General features: G+C 35.3%; 1 protein-coding gene across 4 annotated transcripts in view; it reads left to right on the top strand.

Annotated features, from left to right (window-relative positions):
* Positions 1–22658, top strand: part of NAA35 (N-alpha-acetyltransferase 35, NatC auxiliary subunit) — an 89933-nt gene that overhangs the window by 64478 nt on the left and 2797 nt on the right. For all 4 annotated transcript variants that reach the window (XM_055578961.1, XM_055578963.1, XM_055578962.1 and 1 more), the window contains 8 exons: positions 924–1030; positions 8013–8079; positions 9964–10062; positions 10645–10823; positions 18972–19108; positions 20112–20179; positions 21017–21157; positions 21553–21675. In XM_055578961.1, coding sequence (XP_055434936.1) covers positions 924–1030; positions 8013–8079; positions 9964–10062; positions 10645–10823; positions 18972–19108; positions 20112–20179; positions 21017–21157; positions 21553–21675 — 921 coding nt within the window. The remainder of the gene's footprint in view (positions 1–923; positions 1031–8012; positions 8080–9963; positions 10063–10644; positions 10824–18971; positions 19109–20111; positions 20180–21016; positions 21158–21552; positions 21676–22658) is intronic.

The following is a 22658-nucleotide window of genomic DNA, read 5'->3' on the forward strand; positions in this document are numbered from 1 at the left end:
CACAGGATATACCACCAATGTACAGAAAGCAGTTGTATTTCTATATACTTGCAATGAACAATGCAAACCAAAAACTTTAAAGCAGTACTATTTACATTCAGCATCAAGAATGAAGTACGTAGAGGTAAGTGCAGCACCTGTTTGGAGAACCTGTATACTAAAAAACTGCAAAGTAATAATAAAAGACATCAAAGGAGGCTTAAATAAATAGGTGTCCTGTTTGTGAGTTGGAAGAATTGATGTTTTTTTAAGATGTCAGTTCTCCCCCCAAATTAATCTACAGATTCAAAGCAGTCTCAAAATTATAGCAGAAGTTTTTGTAGATGTCAACAAACTACTTCTGAAATTTATATGGAAAGGCAAAGGAACTAGTACAGCCAAAACAAATTATTATTACTGTATTTTCAATTGAATGAAAATATATCAGACTTCGTGGGATTTATTATTGTAAATAACAATGTATTTTAATTTAATAATTCATTATTTTAGATATATTTCTTTCAGTTTCAGAAAGTTTTTATGTATTCCAAAGTTTTTATTTGAGATAGGTTATCAACTGGCTTGATATTAATAACCATTAAATATTTCATAATTTATGAAACCTTTTCTTGTATGTTGGCTCATTTGACATATTCAGACATGTCATTTCATTTTTCACTAGTTCAATATTACTACCCTTGACTTGAAAGATTTTTTTCCTGCACATTTCTTCTCCTGCATCAAAATACTCTTAAATAGGGATTAAGTAGTACCCGTCATGGAAGCAGTGATTTATAAAAATTTTCTACCAGCTTTTTACATTTTAATGTCTTGTATTCTGTGACATTTAAAAGAAGTATGCTTATGTCACAGTAATGAAAAATACATGTACAATATGTCAAAATTGTGACAGCATTACTAATATATATAACATTTGTTTTAAGACCACTTTCCTGGTGGATAACAAAAAGGTCTTTGGAATTCATCTCATGCAAGACATGGTGAAAGATGCTCTTCGGTCTTTTGTCAGTCCTCCGGTGCTCTCCCCAAAGTAAGTATCATAAGATACTGTATAGCCTGTATGTTTCTTAAAAGCCCAAATTCTCTGTGCTCCTTTATGGCAAAGATATAAAAACTGTTGGATTCAAGTCTCCATGTAAAAAAAATAACTCTTATCGTTAAAATTAATTGATTTCTGCCACATATTATTTAAATGTAAATTGAGGTTGTCTGAAGTTGATACTGGGTCCAGTATGAGAAGAAAAGCTTACAAGGACTTGTCAGAAATTCAGCAAGTTGTATTAACCCTTATTGTGTGCAAAGCACTGTGCTAAGTAGACACTTTGGGAAATAATTATAAAAAGATAAGATTTCCTCTCGATAATCTTGAGTCTAGATAGAAATAGAAAATGCTGATAATTGATCCTTAATTATATTCTGGTAGAGTCATTTCCCCAAAATTATGCTGCCATAAAAAGCTGGAAAGGATCATTTGAATTGGCCTTTTGGAAAAGAACGCCAATTTTTATTGACCTTTCCCTTGAGAAAAGAAGAAAGGAGATGTTATTTCTTAGGAAAGAAACCAGCATTTGTTAAGATATAGTGTATGAAATCACATATTTTAAAGAAAGTTAGTGGTTCAGCATTCTATTCGTTGAATAAATCATGCCGCATTTCATGTAAAACTCTGGTAGCGTCCTGTCTTAGGTTGGTTCTCCAGAAGCTGATCCTGACACAAAGATTCATGCCAGTGTAATTTAGAAAGTAATTCCAGGAGAGCTTTCAGGTTTGTAGGTAGGTGGGACATGAAAAGGAAGAAAGCCACGTAGTGGTGTGCTTCACAGTTGGTTGTTGCTGTTCAGTCACGGAGTCTGTTTGACTCTTCGCGACACGATGGACTGTAGCACGCCTAGCTCCTCTACCCTCCATTATCTCTCGGAGTTTGCTCAGATTCATGTCCATTGAATCAGTGATGCTATCTAACCATCTCATCCTTTGCCGTCCCCTTCTCCCTTTGCCTTCAGCCTTTCCCAGCATCAGGGTCTTTTCCAGTGAGTCAGCTCTTCGCATCAAGTGGCCAAAGTATTAGAGCTTCAGTTTCAGCAGCAGTCCTTCCAGTGCATATTCAGAGTTGATTTCCATAAGGATTGACAACTTTTATCTCCTTGCAGTCCAAGGGACTCTCAGGAGTCTTCTCCAGCACCACAATTGAAAGCATCAGACTTCTTTATGGTCCAGTTCTCACATCTGTATATGACTACTGGTAAAAAAAACCATAGCTTCGATTATATGGACCTTTGTCAGCAAGTGATATGTCTGCTTTTTAGTGCGCCGTCTAGGTTTTTCATAGCTTTCTCTTACAAGGATCATGCGTCTATTCATTTCATGGCTGTCGCCGTTGGCAGTGATTTTGGAGCCCAAGAAAATCGGTCACTGTTTCCACTCTTCCTCCTTTTATTTGCCATGAAGTGATGGGACTGGACGCCATGATCTTAGGTTTTTAATGTTGAGTTTTACACCAGCCTTTTCACTCTCCTCTTGCACTTTCATCCAGAGGCTCTTTAGTTTCTCTTCACTTTCTACCATTTAAGTGATATTACCTGCATATTTGAGGTTGTTGATATTTCTCCCAGCAATCTTGATACCAGTTTTATGATTTATCCAGCCCAGTGAAGTACTCTGCATATAAGTTAAATAAGTAGGGTGACCCTGTACGACCTTGTACTTCTTTTCCAATTTTGAACCAGTCCGTTGTTCCTTGTTTGGTTTTAACTGTTGCTTTTTGACCCTCATACTGGTTTCTCAGGAGACAGGTAAGGTGGTCTGGTATCCCCATCTCTTTAAGAATTTTCCACAGTTTATTGTTATCCACACAGTCAAAGGTTTTAGTGTAATCAATAAAGAAAAAGTAGTTGTTGTTCTGGAGTCTCCTTGCTTTCTTTATGATCCTACAAATGTTGGCAATATAATCTCTAGTTCCTCTGCTTTTTCTAAACCCAGCTTGTATGTGTAGAAGAAGTTCTCAGTTCATGTACTGCTGAAGCCTCCTAGCTTGAAGGATTTTAAGCATTACCTTGCTAGCATGTGAAATGAATGCAATACATTTCACATGCTAGCAAGTATGTGAAAGTACAGTACAGTACAGTAGTGTGAACATTCTTTGGCATTGCCCTTCTTTAGGATTGGAATGAAAACCAACTTTTCCAATCCTGTGACCACTGCTGAGTTTTCCAAATTTGCTGATATATTGAGTGCCTCACTTTGACAGCATCATTTTTTAGGATTTTAAATAACTTAACTGGAACTCATTTTGATGACCATCATCATGGTTATCTTTGTGTATAAGATATATACATATATGATTTTATATATATATGGGATTACCTTAAACAGTCTATTTTTTATCATGAATGTTTAATTATTTTTAATGGATTTTTTAAATCAAAAGTTTAATTTTAAAATGTATTTATAATTTTTCTACTCAAAAGTAATCATAACTTTATATCTCAAAGTACATAGTTCTTTTTAATGGCTGCCAAATGTTTCATAATAGGCATGTGTTTTATAGAGTGAGATTACTGGGTGGGGGGGACATGTATAATTTTAATTTTGATATATATATATTAGATTGTATTCTGAAAGATTTAACAATTTATATTTCTACTGGGAATATAAGAGAGTACAATTTTCCTTTATCCTGACCAGCAGTAGTAGGTGTTATCATTCTTTAATTTCTTCCAGTGTGTGTCAATGAGAAGTGATATCTCATTGTCAGTTTAATTTGAGCACTTAATATGATGTTCATTGGACATTTGGAATGGTTTTTCTGTGAATTGTCTTTCTTTTATCCTTTACCCATGGACTTTTATTAAATGGTTTACTTTTTCAGAAAGTTTGTAACAAATCCTTGTGTATTATGAAAGGTTAATCCTTTGTGATAGACATTGAAGATTTTTTCCTTAATCTTTTGTCACATCAAAATGTGTAAAATGCTGTTTGAATTTTGATAAGAATTACATTGAATCTGTACATCACTTTAAGTAGTTTGGCTGTTTTAACTATTAATTCTTCCAGTTCATGTGCCTAGAATACCTTTCCATTTATTTTTATCTTCTTCAGTGTCTTTTATCAATACCTTATAGCTTTCAGTGTGCAGGTCTTTCACCTCCTTGGTTGAATTTATTCCTAGATATTTTACTCTATTTAATGCTACTGTAAATGGAATCATTTTCTTAGTTTCTCTTTCTGATAGTTCAGTGTGAGTTTTGTATATTGAGTTTGTATCCTGCAACTTTACAGAATTCTTGTGTTAGTTCTAACAGGTTTTTTTTTTTTGTAGAATCTTTAGAGTTTTCAAATGTAATATGGTGTGCTTTGCATATAGAGGTCATTAAAAATTATTTTTAAATTTCTGTGATTAAATGTATCATATATTTAGAATATGAATTGACAGACACCTGTACCACCATCCATTTTAAGCAAAGTTTTTATTAATTTTGTTTTTATAAATTCTATTACTGATAAGGTCATTGGTAAAATTAAGTATTTCATAAACACTCAATGTATTACTCAATGTATGAAGTACTCATATATTACACCCAATGTATGAATTATTGATACATTATTACACTCATACAAACACAGTATATGAAGTAGTAAATTTTATTAATTCCCTTATTTGGTATCTAATGTTGTCAGACACCTTTCTGCATTCTAGAGAAAAGGACACAGCTGGTGACAAGGAGCTTACCTTCTAATGGGAAAGACTAAATTGTGAACAAATATATAATGTCAGGTCATAAGTACTGTATAGAAAGATAAAAGATGAGATGGTTCTCATAAATGGGATAGTTGTGAAAAGGCTCTTGGAAGTGGTGATATATGTGAATATACTGAGAATGAGCTACACAAAATCAAAGGATGAAGCTTCCTGATAGTAAACAATAACTGCAAGGTCTCAGGAGTAAGGCTGAGCTTTAGGCATCAAGGAGGCATCAAGCCTTTAATGGATTTAGGCATCAAGCTTTAATGGATTCATTTACTAGAGATACATGTAAGGTAGCAGTTCTCAACTGTTTTTTGTCTTTACATTCTTAAAAGAGTTAAGGACCCAAATAGCTTTTGTTTATATGGATCCTATTTATTGATACCTACTATTTTAGAAACTAAAACAATACTTTAAAAATGTTTATTCTTTTTGAAAAACAGTAAACTCATTACATGTTAATAAACATATATAACATTTATAAATCACATATTGACAAATATTTTATGGGAAATAACTTTTTAATTAAAATTAATGAGAAAAGTGGAATTGTTTTATATTTTTGCAAGTATCTTTCAAGTCTGTCTTAGTAGAATACTAACTGAATTATTTTAACCTGCTTCTGTTTTCAGTCTGTTGTAGTACTGCTTGCCATGTAGCCTCCAGAAAAGCCATTGTACACTTATGAGAGAATGAGTGCTTTTGGGAAATAACATGTTAATATTATTATGAAAGTAGTTTTAACCTTGTGTTCCCCTCAAAAGCATCTCACCAGGGAAACCTAGGCTACATTGAGAACTGATGACTATAATTTCAAATTCCCCTCCCTCACCCCATCCTTCCTTTACTCTGGTCCTAGAGGTGACCACTACATTACAGTTTATGTGTCTCACTTTTATGAATACTTGTACACTTTACCCAAATATATGTGTCCATAAATAACATCAGCTTATTTTATGGTTTTAAACTCCACATAAACTTTGTCACAGTGTGTATGTCTGTATAGATATAGATACATATATATCCTTTTGCAACATGACTTTTTCCTTCAACATTAAAATGTTGAAATTGACCAAGTTTATCCAACAAATTTATTTTATTTGTTAAAATCCATACTTTGTACTGAAGTTTATTTTGTTGATTCTCTGCAGTTGAAAATTTACCTTATTTCTAATTTATCACCATTGAAATCAGTGCTGTAGTAAACATCTTTGAATTATGACTCCTTTTGCACATAAAAAATAAAATTAATTGATTATCATAGGCAAATGCATATTCAGCTTTACTAGTTTTGTGAAATTGCTTTCAAAAATAATTCAATGAATTGTGTATGCCAGCCAACAGTGTATAAGGATTCCAGGTACCCCATAGTCTAGTCATTATCAGACTTTTTAATTTTTGACAATAAAATATATGTGAAATGTGTCTACATCTTAATTTGCGTTTTGTCTTCTCTATTTAATAATCTTTAACACTTAGATTCCACATTGTCGCGCTTACTATTGTCCATTTAGATTTAATTATACAGTATGATCCTCATTATTTGCAGATTTTATATTTGTTAATATGCCTACTTGCTAGAATATATTTGTTAACCTTTAAATCATTACTCACTCTGCTCTTGCCATCTTCATGGACATGTGCAAAGTAGCAAAATATTCAAGTCACGCAACACTGAAGTCAAACAAGACAACTGTCTACCTTCTCGTGCGTTATAGTGTAAACTCTATTTGCCCCTGTTTTTATGCTTTTTGTTGGTGATTTTGTAGTTTCATGGCCTCTGAGTTGCAGTGATATGCTGTTTAGTGTTCCTGGCACAAGAAGGCTATGGTGTGCCTTACAGAAAGATTGTGTGTTAAATAAGATTTGCTCAGGCATAAGTTCTTTGCTAATCAATCAGCAGTGTACTTTCTATATAGTGTCTTTAAAAAGAAACACACATAAACCAATGTTAAACATTGATCACTTGATTAAAACCTTGGGACCAGAGGCTGGAGGAACCTAATCCTGTATTTTGTCCTAACAGCAGTGTTTCAGTATTCTCTATTTCAGCATCCACAGCAAGTTTATAGAACATAATTAACACAAATACTGAGAATCAACTGTGTGTATAGCAGAGTTTATTACAAGGTAGTCATCTGTTTCTTGTTTGTTCTTTTAAAAGAGCTCTTTTGCGTACTCTGTCTTGTAGATTTTTTCCTCTGTATTCCTCATGACATCTCTCTTATTTTTGCTGTGTTGTAAGAAAGTTATTCTCTTGATCCTCAAGGCTATTGTGAGCATCCTTTCACATACTAACTTTTTTAACTTGAAAAATCCTAATTTTTCAGATCCGGAAAGTCCCCTTTTTTAAAGTACTTTATTTTTGTCATCTTAAGCAATTTTCTTACCTTGAATCTTCCAGCACTTCTCTTTTGCTGCCACCTGTTTCAGGTGTCCTGCCTTTTCTTTCTTCTGGCTGCTGCCTGCTCTGTCATTTTCTATCACATGATCATGATTCTGTTTTATTCTGAGGTTCTGGTCAGATTGCTCAGTTATGGCAAAAACTTAGGAATAGCAAATTGTCAGCTCCTTTCTGTTCACCAAGAAAAGTGTTTACTTCTTCCTGTCTCCTTAGGAGCAAAGGCTTCTGTCCTCCTACCTCAGGAAAAGGGGAAAAAAAACACTTTCCATCTCTTCAGCTCTTGTATTTTCTCCAGGGCCAGGCAGGTAACAGATCCTCCAAGACTAAATAGGAAAGCCTTTCTCAGTTGAGTGATGCTTTTAACCGAGAGAAGGAGCACCACAAGGATGCTGGTTTGTGAGGATAGACAATGAGGTGCTGGCAGGATGTCTAGGTGATGATTTGGGCCAGTGATTGGAAATGTAGGTATATCTTGAAAACAGTCAGATTCTATACAGTATTTTTTAAATAATTACTATTGTAAGTACAGTTCACAAGGGTACCACCTGTAGGAAAATAACGAATATTAGAGTAGGATTAGAAAAAGTAGAGCTTTAGAATTTTCCCTCTTTGTTGATCTTATTGGATCCAGCACTTAATTGTCCAAGTACAGAACTAAAGGAATTGGAAATATTGTACATTTATTATGTGGATAACAAATAGTGAAATACTTCCTAAATTTAATGCTAGCACTCTTCAACTTCATGATATATTTGTGTCCATTTTCTCATTTTTCCACCTTCCCTATGTGTTGGTAGCACCTACAGTGCTTCTTTTTGTAGGCGAAATAAATTTAATTTGAATAACAAGAGTATTATCTTACAGGTGCTGCCTATATAATAATCACCAGGCTAAGGACTGTATTGACTCTTTTGTTACTCACTGTGTTCGGGTAAGAGCTACAGTTTGGATCATTGTGGTGGATACTTAAAAATTGTGGCATGCAGAATCTTCAGTAGCATTAATTTGTGCTGTTTTTTCATCTAATATTTCTTATTCATTTTCCCTGAATAAGTAGGAAATTGTTGTCTCCTCTTAAACTCAAAGCGGATAGCTTCATAACCTGTAGTCTTCCTCTGAGATTGTTAGATACCGAGGCACCTTCTGATGCCCTCTCACCATACCCTTGTGGACAACAGAAACAGAATTAGCTATGACCCCCCATCTAAAAAGTTTACTTTTCTTTTTTAAAAAGGACATAAAAACTCTTCTTACTTTTGACCTTATAAATAACGAATATGGGTAACATCCCCAGGCGTTTATGTTTATACTGCTTTAATGAGCAGGATTATGTACTGTGCTTAGCCGCTCAGATGTGCCCAACTCTTTGTGACCCATGGACTGTAGCCCATCAGGCTCTTCTGTACATGGGGTTTCTCCAGGCAAGAACACTGGAGCGGGTTGCCATGCCCTCCTCCAGGGTATCTTCCCAATCCAGGGATGGAACCCAGGTCTCCCACATTGCAGGCCTGTGCTTTACTGTCTAAGCTACCAAGGAAGCCCAAGAATATTGGAGTGGGTAGCCTCTTCCTTCTACAGGGAATCTTCCCACCCAGGAATCAGACCAAGGTCTCCTGCATTGCAGATGGATTCTTTACCAGCTGAACTACCCAGGAGCAGGACTATAGTAAAATTAAAATTATTAATTTTAGATGAGATTGTGAACTTTTTTCAAATCTCAAATAACTTGAAAAAAATTAAAGCTTCATTGTTGATCAAATTCATTATAAATAATTCTTAATTATAAGCTTTTTATAGATCTTTTTTGCCCAATTCTATTTACCAAATGTGTGTTTGTGTATAAAGAGGAAGTGGGATAAGACAGCATGGTATGATGCAAGGAAAATCAATAAAGACCAGATTTTATTTTTATTAACTACCATTTTATCATTATCAGGCAGATCACTTTACTTTTTTATAAACTTGCCAATCTTTAAAAAATGAAATGTTAATACTGCTTTGATACCTCTTATAGGCTACTTATTGATTAAATGAGATGATAGCTGTTGAAGTATACAAATGTAATATCATTACTATCCTTAGAGAATCTTAAAATGCATATTTCTTAAATCAGAGCATTCCTGTCTGTTGTCTGATTCATAAACTGTTACAGTATTTTATATGAGAATACCGAATAGATAAAAACAGTGATAAAGAACCTTAGTGAACAAGTGTTGGTCACACAATCGTGTCTGACTCTTTGCGACCCCATGAACTGTAGCCCACAAGGCTTGTCTGTCCATGGAATTCTCCAGGCAAGAATACTGCAGTGGATTGCCATTCCCTCCTCCAAGGGATCTTCTCAACCCAGGGATTGAACACAGGTTTCCTGCATTGCGGGCAGTTCTGTACTGTGGTTTTCTGGGTTTTAGCCATTACCTAATTATTAGGCATTCTGGTATATTTAAAGCAGCACACAGAAGTGTCCGGCTTGAACAGTAGCTTTTAGCTTGAAACAAGCAGAAAAGAAACTGCTCTTGAATATGTGGAAACATATCTAAAGATTGAAGGAATTATTTTTGCCATAGGGGAGCAAGTTTTGTAAACAACAACTTTCCTCTGGCTATTAATAATTTCTAGTATTGAGTTCCTTTAAAAGAAACACCTTTGTAATAAGTACGTATAGGCATTATTGTTATATACAACATTTTTTCCCTTAAACCTGATTTTGAAAATTTGGAATGTGAATTTTCTTTAGTATCAGCAGATTTCATATTGACAGTTAACAAATTATACTGTTAACAAATACAGTTAACAATTGTATTGTGTATTACAGCCATTCTGTAGTCTTATTCAGATCCATGGACATAACAGGGCTCGGCAGAGAGATAAACTCGGTCATATTCTTGAGGAATTTGCTACCTTGCAGGATGAGGTAAGAGCCAAAAAGAAGCCCTCCCTTCCGAAATAAGCAACCTTGACTAGATTTTTAGAAACAATTCTTTAGAACAATAATTTGACTACTTAATTTTTTAATATGGTAAATTTTCTTTTCCATTGAAGTGTAACAGTTACATATACCAAAGAAATGTTTACAGAAAGAAATAGAACAGTAATCTAAATCAAAAACATCTTAAATTATTATTTTATAATTAATGAATTATAAAATAGGTGTAGAGCTATAGATGTAATTAGAGTAAGTTTACATTGTAATAAAAATATATTAGTCTTCATTTAAATGTGAGCAACAGCAACATTGATAATGTAACTAAAGATCTGAAGCCAGTTATTTTTATACTGTAAAGTCTTTTTAATCTAGGAAGTATTTAGATAAATATTATCCTTTCAGAAATGAAAGGTTTGAATGTAGATCTAACCAAAGGTGCATTTGAAAGTATGAATTCTTTAAATGGTGCGAGTTACATTATCTGCTTATGTGCTATTTTTAGCTGTTACATTTTTTGTAATTCTTTCATTACCTTGTCAAGTTGATATTAATGACATTTTGTTGTGATAGGCAGAGAAGGTTGATGCAGCCCTTCATACTATGCTGTTGAAACAGGAGCCCCACAGGCAGCATTTGGCCTGTTTAGGTACCTGGGTCCTTTACCATAACCTTCGGATTATGATACAGTATCTCCTAAGTGGCTTCGAATTGGAGCTCTACAGCATGCACGAGTATTATTACATATATTGGTAAGAGAATGATTGGAGTTAAAATTGATGGTGGGTGGGATAGATAAGATCTGTGAGAGTATCTGTAGAGTGTAATTTTAGAGGTTTTTTAAATTTACTGTATTTGAGTTTTACTTGTGGGACAGTTGAAGAATATCTATTGAAAATTAGAGCTAGATCATCTTAAAAATTTTGTCTTAATAGTGTACAAATACATTTTTTATGCCATTTGAATTGTTATTTTAAAATTACTAATAAAAGTAAATTGATTAATGAACTTTTATCTGTTTCCAAAGAGAAAAATTAACATACATTTTGCCCCGACATCAGTGACGCTAGGTACTAGCTGTGGAATGTACTTAATTAAAGTTCAAAATATGAACCAGATCTTCCTTCTGAGAAGAAATTATGGCTAAGATTATCATTGGGAGTATAACTGTTGCAAACTGGCCCTGAGGATTTGTCTCAGTAGCTTTGAAGAAGTTTATAAGAGGTAATCTTCAGCAGAGTAGTTCTTTACTTTCACTTGGGGATGAGATATATCTAGTAAGAGGATGCTTGAGAGTATTTTAGACATGAAAAACCTGCCACAGAATAAAGTAAGAAAATTAAGATCTAAAATGAATTCAGCTGTCTTGCATCTTTTTTTTAGTCTAGCAAAGTATAGTAATTTAGTTGTAATTTAAAATAGAAATGACCTATTGTTACCCATAACAGCTAAGTTTAGTATATTATTAGATCTAATTATAGTTATTCTTTTCAATTCATTTTTAAATTATTTAACTTAAAATTAAAAATATTGTGTATTCCCTGAAGTCACTGCTGTGGAGGCTCGAAAATAATTATTTTCCACACCATTAACAGCATCCATGTTAGAGATGGGAATACCAGAACACCTTACCTGCCTCCTGAGAAACCTGTGTGCAGGTCAAGAAGCAACAGTTAGAACCAGACATGGAACAATAGACTGGTTCCAAATTGGGGAAGGAATACATCAAGGCTGTATATTGTCACCCTGTTTATTTAACTGTATGCAGAGTACATCATGCGAAATGCCAGACTGGATAAATTACAAGCTGGAATCCAGGTGGCCGAGAGATATCAATAATCTCAGATATGCAGATGATACCACCCTAATGACAGAAAGTGGAGGAGGAACTAAAGAGCCTCTTGATGAGGGTGAAAAAGGAGAGTGAAAAACCTGGCTTAAAACTCAACATTAGAAAAATGAAGATCTTGAGAGCTGGTCCCATCACTTCATGGATTACAGATGGGGGAAAAAAATGGAAACAATGGCACTTTTCTTTCTTGGGCTCTAAAATCACTGAGGATGGTGACTGCAGCCAAAAAATTAAAAGATGCTTGCTTCTTTTAAAAAAAGCTATGACAAATCTAGACAGCATATTAAAAAGCAGAGACATCCCTTTGCTGACAGAGGCGTATAGAATCAAAGTTATGGTTTTTCCAGTAGTCATGTACAGATACGAGAGTTGGACCATAAAGAAGGCTGAAGAGCTGAAGAATTGATGCTTTCGAACTGTGGTGTTGGGAAAGACTCTTGAGAATCCCTTGGACTGCAGGGAGATAAATCCAGTCAATCCTAAAGGAAATCAACCCTGAATATTCATTGGAAGGACTGATGCTGAAACTAAAGCTCCAATGCTTTGGCCACCTGATGAAAAGAGCTGACTCACTGGAAAACTTTGATACTGGGAAAGATTGAGGGAAAGAGAAGAAGGGGACAACAGAGAATGAGATGGTTGGATAGCATCACCAAATCAATGGACATGAGTTTGAGCAAACTCCGTGAGATAGTGAAGGACAGAGTAGCCTGGTGTGCTGCAGTCCATGGTGTCTCAAAGAGTTGAACAGAACTTACCAAATGAACAACAGCAGCATTGAACTTTACTTTCACCACCTGCACATCCACAACTGAGCATTGTTTCAGCATCAGAAAGTAATTCCAGTGCTGTAAAGAACAATATTGCATAGGAACCAGGAATGTTAGGTCCATGAATTAAAGTAATTGGAAGTGGTCATGCAGGAGATGTCAAGAGTGAACATCGACATCTTAGAGATCAGTAAACTAAAATGGATGGGAATGGATGAGTTTAATTCAGAGGACCATTATATCTACTACTATGGGCAAGAACCCCTTGGAAGAATTGGAGTAGCCCTCACAGTCAATAAGAGTCCAAAATAGAGTACTTGGGTGCAGTCTCAAAAACGACAGGATGATTTCAGTTCATTTCCAAGGCAAACCATTCAACATCACAGTAATCCAAGTCTATGCCCCAACCACTAATGCCAAAGAAGCTAAAATTGAACAATTCTATAAAAACCTACAAGACCTTGTAGAACTAATTCCATAATAGATAGATAAATAAATGTCCTTTTCATATAGGGCATTGGAATGCAAAAGTAGGAAGTCAAGAGATAACTGGAGTAAGAGGCAGTTTTGGCCTTGGAGTACAAATGAAGCAGGGCAAAGGCTAACAGTTTTGTCAAGAGAACACACTGCTCATAGGAAGCACCCTCTTCCAACAGCACAAGAGATACACATGGACATCACCAGATAGTCAGTACTGAAATCAGATTGATTATATTCTTAGCAGCTGAAGATTAGAAAGTTCTATACAGTCAACAAAAACAAGACCTGTAGCTAACTGGGGTGAAGATCATGAGCTGCTTATTACAAAATTCAGACTCAAATTGAAGAAAGTAGGGAAAACCACTAGACCATTCAGGTATGACCTAAATCAGTGCTTTATGGTTATACAGTGGAGGTAACAAATAGATTCAGGGAATTAGATCTGGTCGACAGAGTGCCTGAAGAATTGTGGATGGTGGTTCATAGCATTGTACAGTAGGTGGTGACCAAAACCATCCCAAAGAAAAAGAAATGTAAGAAGGCAGAGTGATTGTCTGAGGAGACTTTACAAATAGCTGAGGAAAGAAGAGAAGTGAAAAGCAAAAGAGAAAGACATACCCAGCTGAATACAAATTTCCAGAGAGTAGCAAGGAGAGATAAGAAAGCCTTCCTAAGTGACCAATGCAAAGAAATAAAGGAAAACAATAGAGTGGAAAAGATTAGGGATCTCTTCAAGAAAATTGGAGATATCAAGGGGACGTTTCATGCAAAGATGGGCACAGTAAAGGTCAGACACAGTAAGTAACTAACAGAAGCAGAAGACACTAAGAAGAGGTGGCAAGAATATATGGAAGAACTATACCAAAAAAGATCTTAATGACCTAGATAACCATGATAGTGTGGTCACTCACCTAGAGCCATATATCCTGGACTGTGAAATCACGTGGGCCTTAGGAAGCATTACTACAAACAAAGCTGCTGGAGGTAATAAAATTCCAGATAATCTTTTTAAAATTCTAAAAGATATTGCTGTTCAAGTGCCTCACTCAGTGTTAGCAAATTTGGAAAACTTAGCAGTGGCCAAAGGACTAGAAAAGCTCAATAGTTCTTCCAGTCCCAAAGAAGGGCAATGCCAAAGAACGTTCAAACTACCATACAATTGCACTCATTTTACATGCTAGCAAGGTGATGCTCAAATCCTTCAAGCCAGGCTTCAGCAGTACCTGAACTGAGAACTTTTAAATGTACAAGCTAGATTTTGAAGAGGTAGCAGCACCAAAGACCAAATTGCCAAGATTTGTTGGGTGATGGAAAAAGCAAAGGAATTCCAGAAAAACAACTATGCTTCATTCATTATGCTAAAGCCTTTCATTGTGTGAATCACAACAAACTGGAAAATTCATAAACAGGTGGGACTACCTTACCTATCTCCTGAGAACCCTGTATGCAGTCAAAAAGCAACAATTAGAACCAGACAAGGAACAATGGACTGATTCAAAATTGGAAAAGGAGAATGTCAAGACTGTATACTGTCACCCTGCTAATTTAATTTATATGCAGAGTGAATCAAGTGAAATGCCAGGCTGGATGAATCACAAGCTGGAATTAAGATTGCTAGGAGAAGTGTCTGCAGATGATACCACTCTAATGGCAAAAAGTGAAGAGGAACTAAAGAGCCTCTTGATGAAGGTGAAAAAGGAGAGTGAAAAAGCTGCCTTAAAACTCAGCATTCAAAAAACTAAGATCATGGCATCCGGTCCTGTTACTTCATGGCTAAAGAAGGGGAAAACGTGAAAACAGGGACAGATTTTATTTTCCTGGGCTCCAAACTCACTGAGGATGGTGACTACAGCCATGAAATTTGAAGATGCTTTCTCCTTGGAAGGAAAGCTACGACAAACCTAGACAACATATTAAAAACCAGAGACATCACTTTGCCAACAAAGGTCCGTATAGTCAAAGCTATGGTTTTTCCAGTAGTCACGTATGAATCTCAGAGTTGGACATCCATAAAGAACGCAGACCACAAGCGAACGATGCTGGAAAATACTCTTGAGACTCCCTTGGACTGCAAGGAGATAAATCCAGTCAATCCTAAAGGAAATCAACCCTGAATATTTATTGGAAGGATTGATACTGAAACTGAAGCTTCAGTATTTTGGCCACTTGATGCCAAGAGCTGACTCATTGGAAAGACCCTGATGCTGGGAAAGATGGAGAGCAGGAGGAAAAAGAGGTGATGGAGGATGACATGGTTAGATAGCATCACTGACTCAATGGACAGGTGTTTAAGCAAACCGTGGGAGATAGTGAAGGACAGGGAAGGAAGCCTGGTGTGCTGTAGTCCATAGGGTCACAGAGTCAGACATGACTTAGCAGCTGAACAACATAACCATTAAGATGGTTTTGTTGTTATGGTTGCTAGGGCTCTTAGCAGGTAATTCTTGGTTATGAAAATGAATTGGAGCATCAATATAGTTATGTGAGAAAAATATTATTTTGTATATTCTCCAACATTTATGTAGGTAACAGCTCTTACCAACAGGTGTTATAGCTACTTGGGATTTTTTTTTTCATTAATTCATACTGGACACTCCTGTTCAAATAAGGCATTTTGTAGAGGATTGTGCTCAAGTTTTGTTGTTTGAGGCAGCTGATTGGAAGCTTTTGTGCTCTTGATTGCTCAAAATACAATTTTTATATGCTCTTTGACACAAAGAATTGGCAGATGAATTATATTCAGATAAATACTTGAATAGAAATTTACCTATATATTTGAGCAGATTCATTTCTTGCTAACAAAATAAATTTTATTTCTGCTTATAAGTATCCTGGTCTACTTTGATGTTAGTTTTAACTGCTGTTTAGTTTTAGTATTACAGATTGGGCTCCAGCATTTTTTTTTTTTAATTTTATTTTATTTAACTTTACAATATTGTATTGGTTTTGCCATATATCAAAATGAATCTGCCACAGGTATACATGTGTTCCCCATCCTGAACCCTCCTCCCTTCTCCCTCCCCATACCATCCCTCTGGGTCGTCCCAGTGCTCCAGCCCCAAGCATCCAGTATCGTGCATCGAACCTGGACTGGTGACTCGTTCCATATATGATATTATACATAATTTCAGTGCCATTCTCCCAAATCATCCCACCCTCTGCCTCTCCCACAGAGTCCAAAAGACTGTTCTATACATCAGTGTCTCTTTTGCTGTCTCGTATACAGGGTTATTGTTACCATCTTTCTAAATTCCATATATATGTGTTAGTATACTGTATTGGTGTTTTTCTTTCTGGCTTACTTCACTCTGTATAATAGGCTCCAGTTTCATCCACCTCATTAGAACTGATTCAAATGTATTCTTTTTAGTGGCTGAGTAATAGTCTATTGTGTATATGTACCACAGCTTTCTTATCCATTCATCTGCTGATGGACATCTAGGTTGCTTCCATGTCCTGGCTATTATAAACAGTGCTGCGATGAACATTGGGGTACACGTGTCTCTTTCCCTTCTGGTTTCCTCAGTGTGTATGCCCAGCAGTGGGATTGCTGGATCATAAGGCAGTTCTATTCCCAGTTTTTTAAGGAATCTCCACACTGTTCTTCATAGTGCCTGTACTAGTTTGCATTCCCACCAACAGTGTAAGAGGGTTCCCTTTTCTCCACACCCTCTCCAGCATTTATTACTTGTAGACTTTTGGATCGCAGCCATTCTGACTGGTGTGAAATGGTACCTCATAGTGGTTTTGATTTGCATTTCCCTGATAATGAGTGATGTTGAGCATCTTTTCATGTGTTTGTTAGCCATCTGTATGTCTTCTTTGGAGAAATGTCTATTTAGTTCATTGGCCCATTTTTTGATTGGGTCATTTATTTTTCTGGAATTGAGCTGTAGTGGGCTCCAGCATTTTTATAAAATACATATTGTTGATCTTTCTGAATGTGATCCCTAAAGCATGTGGACCCTAAAAATCGGTTTTAAAAAAAAAATTCTTAAATTTAACATGCATCATAATAACTTGGAAAGCAACTTGTTGGGCTCTGTTGTTCTGGCGTTCCTGGTTTAGTAGGCCTAGGGTAGGACCCCCCCCCCCCCCCCGCCCCACCAAGTCATTCGCATTTATAACTGCTTTGCTGGTGAGACTGCTGCTGGTCCTGAGATCACAGTTGAGAACTGGTATAGAATATTAGCTCTTTGACTCTCTTTAGATAAAATTGTATATTAATTTTGATAAAGCAGTTAGTAAAAAGCTTGTTGGTAGATCTGATAAATGAAAGGCCTGAATTATGCCAGCTCTCCCCTTTACTCATCTGTCCTTGGGTTAGGTAGTCAGAAGGTAGAATGTAGCATTAGTTCTCTATAGAAATCGTCTCTTTGAGTTAAGGTAGGTTACACATCCTCATTTTATAGTGTGATGGGGGGAAAATTCATTTTTATTTTTTACAAGGATTTTATAATAAGTGCTTTTCTTAAATTCATTGCCAGGAATTCTTTTCTCTCCACATAAAACATACTTTTTCTAATCAGATAGAATTGTACTTTCTATATACTTTTTCTACTCAGATTTCCTGGTTTGCTTTAGGTGCCAGGAGGCATAGTGCTCAGTTTAGCATTAAAATAAAGTGCCTAAGTCATTCCAGGTGTATCTTTTCATTTGTTTTGCCTTTTTTTTTTTCTGGCTGTGCTATATGACTTGCGGAATTTTAGTTCCCTCACCAGGGATTGAACACGGGCCATGCAGTAAAAGCACCCAAGTCCTAACCACCAGACTGCCAGGGAGTTCTCTTCCTTTGCTTTGAAATGTTCTTTTTTAACATGTTTTAATAGTATAACCTGCCTTATAACTGTTTGAGAAATTTTCAGAATGTGTCATACAAACTTGATCATGAAATTTCTTACAGATCTTTGATTTTCATTTAATATAGTAGTGGTCCTTAATTTTATTCAAGGAATATATATTTATATCCTAGATTTGAACTATTTTTCTGGCCTAAGAGAAAGTATTATTTGCCATTTTAAACTTACAAGAATTTAGTACCTGGTGAGATAATCTGTCTCACATTTCTTTATTGAATAAACTCAAGTAGATTATATGCTTGCATGTTTTTAATGTTTTAGAATCATTCTGTCTAATGCATGTAATTTTTGTTCTGTATTTGTTTCCTTTTGTAATTAATAAGAAAATAAGAAATTCCTTAATGGGTTTAGGTGAAATGTGACCTATATTGATACAGTAAAAACAATTTGCTGGACATTCATTTGATTTACTGATATATGTAATTACCAAGAAGTCTTTTTTAATTGAAGTATAGTTGATTTACAGTATTGTGTTAGTTTCAAGTGTATAGCATAATGATTCAGTACTTTTGCAGATTATATTTAATTGTAGGTCATTACATGATAATAAGTGTAATTCCCTGTGCTATACAGTAAATCCTTGTTGGTTATTTTATGTATAGTAGTTTGTATCTGTTATCCTATACCCCTGATTTGTACCCCCTCCAAAAACCTTTTGAAAAGTTGTAAAACTCATATCATTGTAGTATATTTTCCATATTGTGTGGCAACAAGAAAATTTCCATATTGTATGGCAACAGGATAGGGAAAGTTAATTATTTGTAATGGTCATTTTTTAAAGATCTAACCTATCAATTATCTATTTGAATAATCTTGTTTTAAAACAAAAAACTTTTAAAACATTATTTAAAAAAATATCTCTTTATTAGTACTAGTGCATGTGTTGACCAGGCTCTCATTTAGACATCTATCATTAACTAACATTTTCTTTCCATTAAGGTATCTCTCTGAATTTCTTTATGCCTGGTTGATGTCGACATTAAGTCGTGCCGATGGCTCTCAGATGGCAGAGGAAAGGATAATGGAAGAGCAGCAGAAAGGCCGTAGTAGTAAAAAAACAAAAAAAAAGAAGAAAGGTGATGGGAATTGTTTTTAAACTTAAGAAATAAGTAACACTGGAATGTACTTTAATTTCATCAAATAATGGATGAATTAGTCATTATATTTTTATTTTCACCATCTTTTCCCCGGTGGCTCAGCTGGTAAAGAATCCGCCTGCAGTGCGGAATCCCTGGGTTGGGAAGATCCCCTGGAGAAGGGAATGGCCACCCATTTCAGTATTCTGGCTGAGAATTCCATGGACAGAAGAGCCTGGCAGGCTATAATCAATGTGGTCTTGGAGTCAGACACAGCTCAGCAAATTTCACTCACTCACTCACCTTCCCTTCAGAAGATACTGGGGTAGAAACTGAGTCACAGTATTAGTGGTAGAATCCTTTTGGTTTCTTTCCTTGCTTTTCTTTTACTTCATTCCTATTTCATGTGTCAAAAGACAAGAAGTAGTAACCACATGGAATAAGATGAGGAACAAGACAGCAGGAGACTTTTGATACTCTTTTTGACAGAAGGCTGACAGCTCAGGAAGGAAGGAAATCTGGAGTGGTGCTATAACAGTCAAACAAAAAGATGACCATACACTGCCCAAGGACCATGAGAAGAAAGAAGTGTTTCCAGGGGACTACCCTATTAATCACTCATGGGCTGGTACAGATAGACTACAGTCATTACAAAATAGTGCTTTGTGTTCCCTTCAGATTCAACAGTTTGAGTGTGGGTCATTAAATGACTGTACTCATGGCTTTCCTGTAATAAGAAATTGTTTCTGTATTGTGACTTGAGAAAAAATTACAGTTAATTTATACTGAAATCTTACAGTTTGGGGAACACAATTACTGTCTAACCTTAGCTCTATTTTATTATTTGTAGATTTGAGCTGTAAAATTTAGCCTGTGGGAACAAACTTTTTAATATTTTAGTTTGGTAAACAAGATAGAAGATTTTTTTTTAATATAGATTTCTTCTGCAGTAATGCAAGAGGAGGAGGGAAAAGAATTTGGATAATTTTCTTTCTAATTATAGTTCGCCCATTGAGCCGAGAGATCACAATGAGCCAGGCATATCAGAACATGTGTGCTGGAATGTTTAAAGTAAGTTACTACATTGCTATTTTATTATTAAACTAAAATGAACTCTCCTGTGATTCTAGTTTCTAATTTAACCTTCATTTTTACTGTCTGCTTAAAAATGACCTTTTATCCAAGTCCAGTGGTTTTATTAATTTAACAAATACTGAACATTTGTCATATGTCAGATGTCTTGTACTAGGTGCATTGCGAGATACCAAGTCTAATCTGATGTGATCCTTGTCTCAAGTGCCTAGTTAATGTTAGACCAGATGACATATATGTGGCATAGATATTAAGAGAGGGAAGCGTTGACTTCTGATTGATGATCAGAAAAGGTTTCTTGGAAGAGATGGGTTCCAGAGTTTTTTAGAAGTATGTTAGTTAGGAAAGGGGCAAGCTCCATAATGAAAGGCTTAATTTAAGCAAAGCAGACATTTTCAGGAGATAGTAACTCGAGGAAACATACTAAAATACATAAAATAGAACATGGAATTCTGTTTGGAAAACAGGATCAGTGCTTTTCTTAGAGAAATGATATATTACTTTTTCTTCAGGAGCTTTTACTTGAAGTTTTCTAAGCTGTTACAAGAGCCTTAAGAAGAAGAATATGCATGCGGTACAGTTTCACTGGGGAAATTAAAATATTAGACACTGAAACATGAACATTTTTCATATAAAAGATGGTGCAGAATATAAAAATGAATATTAAAGCGTTTTTCTCTTCCTGTTTTTGATTTCTGGGCCTTGTTTTGATTAACTGTGTATAAATAGCTGTTTCTTATTTTCTGCTCTCTATTAATGAAGATGTTCACATTTTCATACTGTTATCATCTTTCTCTCTCTCTCTTTGTACTGTAGACCATGGTAGCTTTTGACATGGATGGCAAAGTACGAAAACCCAAGTTTGAGCTTGATAGTGAACAAGTGCGATATGAGCACAGATTTGCTCCATTCAACAGTGTAATGACACCACCACCAGTGCACTATCTGCAGTTCAAGGTGAACCTGCTGCTGAGAATAATTGCACAGTTTTAGTCTTAGACCCTCTTGGAGATGTGCTATTTGTACCTAGCCATTTTGCTGAAATAGTCAAGTGAAACTGTTATTGGACCAGTGAGATAAAGGGATGAAATAGCAGTTTTAAATAGTATGAATATTATTTGACTTTGTTGGGTATACTCATCATATTAACAGTTATTTAAATATGAGAATAATATGAAGTATGGTATATAAAGGTTAAAAATTGAATAGGAAAAAACCAGGACATGCAGAGTGTTTGCTCTAGTGTCCATGTGTGAATGGATAATCAATATAGAATTCTTTAATTTAAAAAGGTATTTTAGAGTTTTTTCACATTAAACATATTTTAAATAATAGTATTTCTTCCTTTTTAGGAAATGTCTGACCTCAATAAATATAGCCCTCCTCCTCAGTCTCCAGAACTGTATGTGGCAGCTAGTAAGCACTTTCAGCAGGCAAAAATGATACTGGAAAATATCCCAAACCCAGACCATGAGGTAAAACTGCAGTCACGGTTATTCTACAGGAAGTTTGTCAGGAAGTACATCACTTACTACTGGATAACAGTTTAATTATAAAATGAACTTATAGTATTAATAAATGAAGACTATCATGCTTCTGCTAAGGATTTCAATCACTTTGCTAACCTGACCTTGTCAGACTTAAAATTATATGATAAAAGAAGTGATACTAATATCTCCTTTGTGTAAATTTAGAAATCAGTGCAAAGAGAAATTAAGACTTAGAACCATAAAGCTGAAAGAATAGAAATAAGACCCAGATTGATCTACAGCTCAGTAATGTTAACATTAAATTAAAAAATTTTTAATCTGTAGTTTATTAAAATATAATTATATAAATCTTAAATCTAAAAAATGATGTGGTCAGTTATCACAGGAAGTAAAAACAACCTTATTCTATTTGACCATTTAAAATAAAGCCTATTGTTTTGAAGACTATTTTGAGTATCATTCTACAGAGCTTAGAACTTGCAAAATACAAAATATTGTTTCAGCCTCTTATGAATTTCATTAATTTACTATATAACCTAATTTTATTGAAATGTATTTATTCTGTAAATGAGAATTACCTGTAACACACTGACCATTTTGGGGGGTATATCTTGATATAGCCTCCATGAAAGGTATTTTAGCAATCTGTCAAAAATCACAGGTGCCTAGGCCCCGAAATTCTGCTTCTTGGGATTTACCTTACAGATACCTGTGTACATGTGGGAATTGATGAATATACAGATATTGTCGAGTGTGTACTATGTCCTAAGTACTCTGGTATATTCTAGCAGGGGGGGGAAAAACAGAAATCTGGACCCTTCTAGGGGCGGGGGGTGGGGGGCAGGCAGTAAAATAGTCTATTAGAAGATCAGAAGTACTATGAAGAAAAACCTTAAAAGAGATTTTTCTTCTGAGAATAGAGATAGTGAATGCTCCCGGAGGTATGGAAGTGGAAGGGATTAGACATT

Source organism: Bubalus kerabau, chromosome 4 (genome assembly GCF_029407905.1).
Source record: "Bubalus kerabau isolate K-KA32 ecotype Philippines breed swamp buffalo chromosome 4, PCC_UOA_SB_1v2, whole genome shotgun sequence".
NCBI lineage: Eukaryota > Metazoa > Chordata > Mammalia > Artiodactyla > Bovidae > Bubalus > Bubalus kerabau.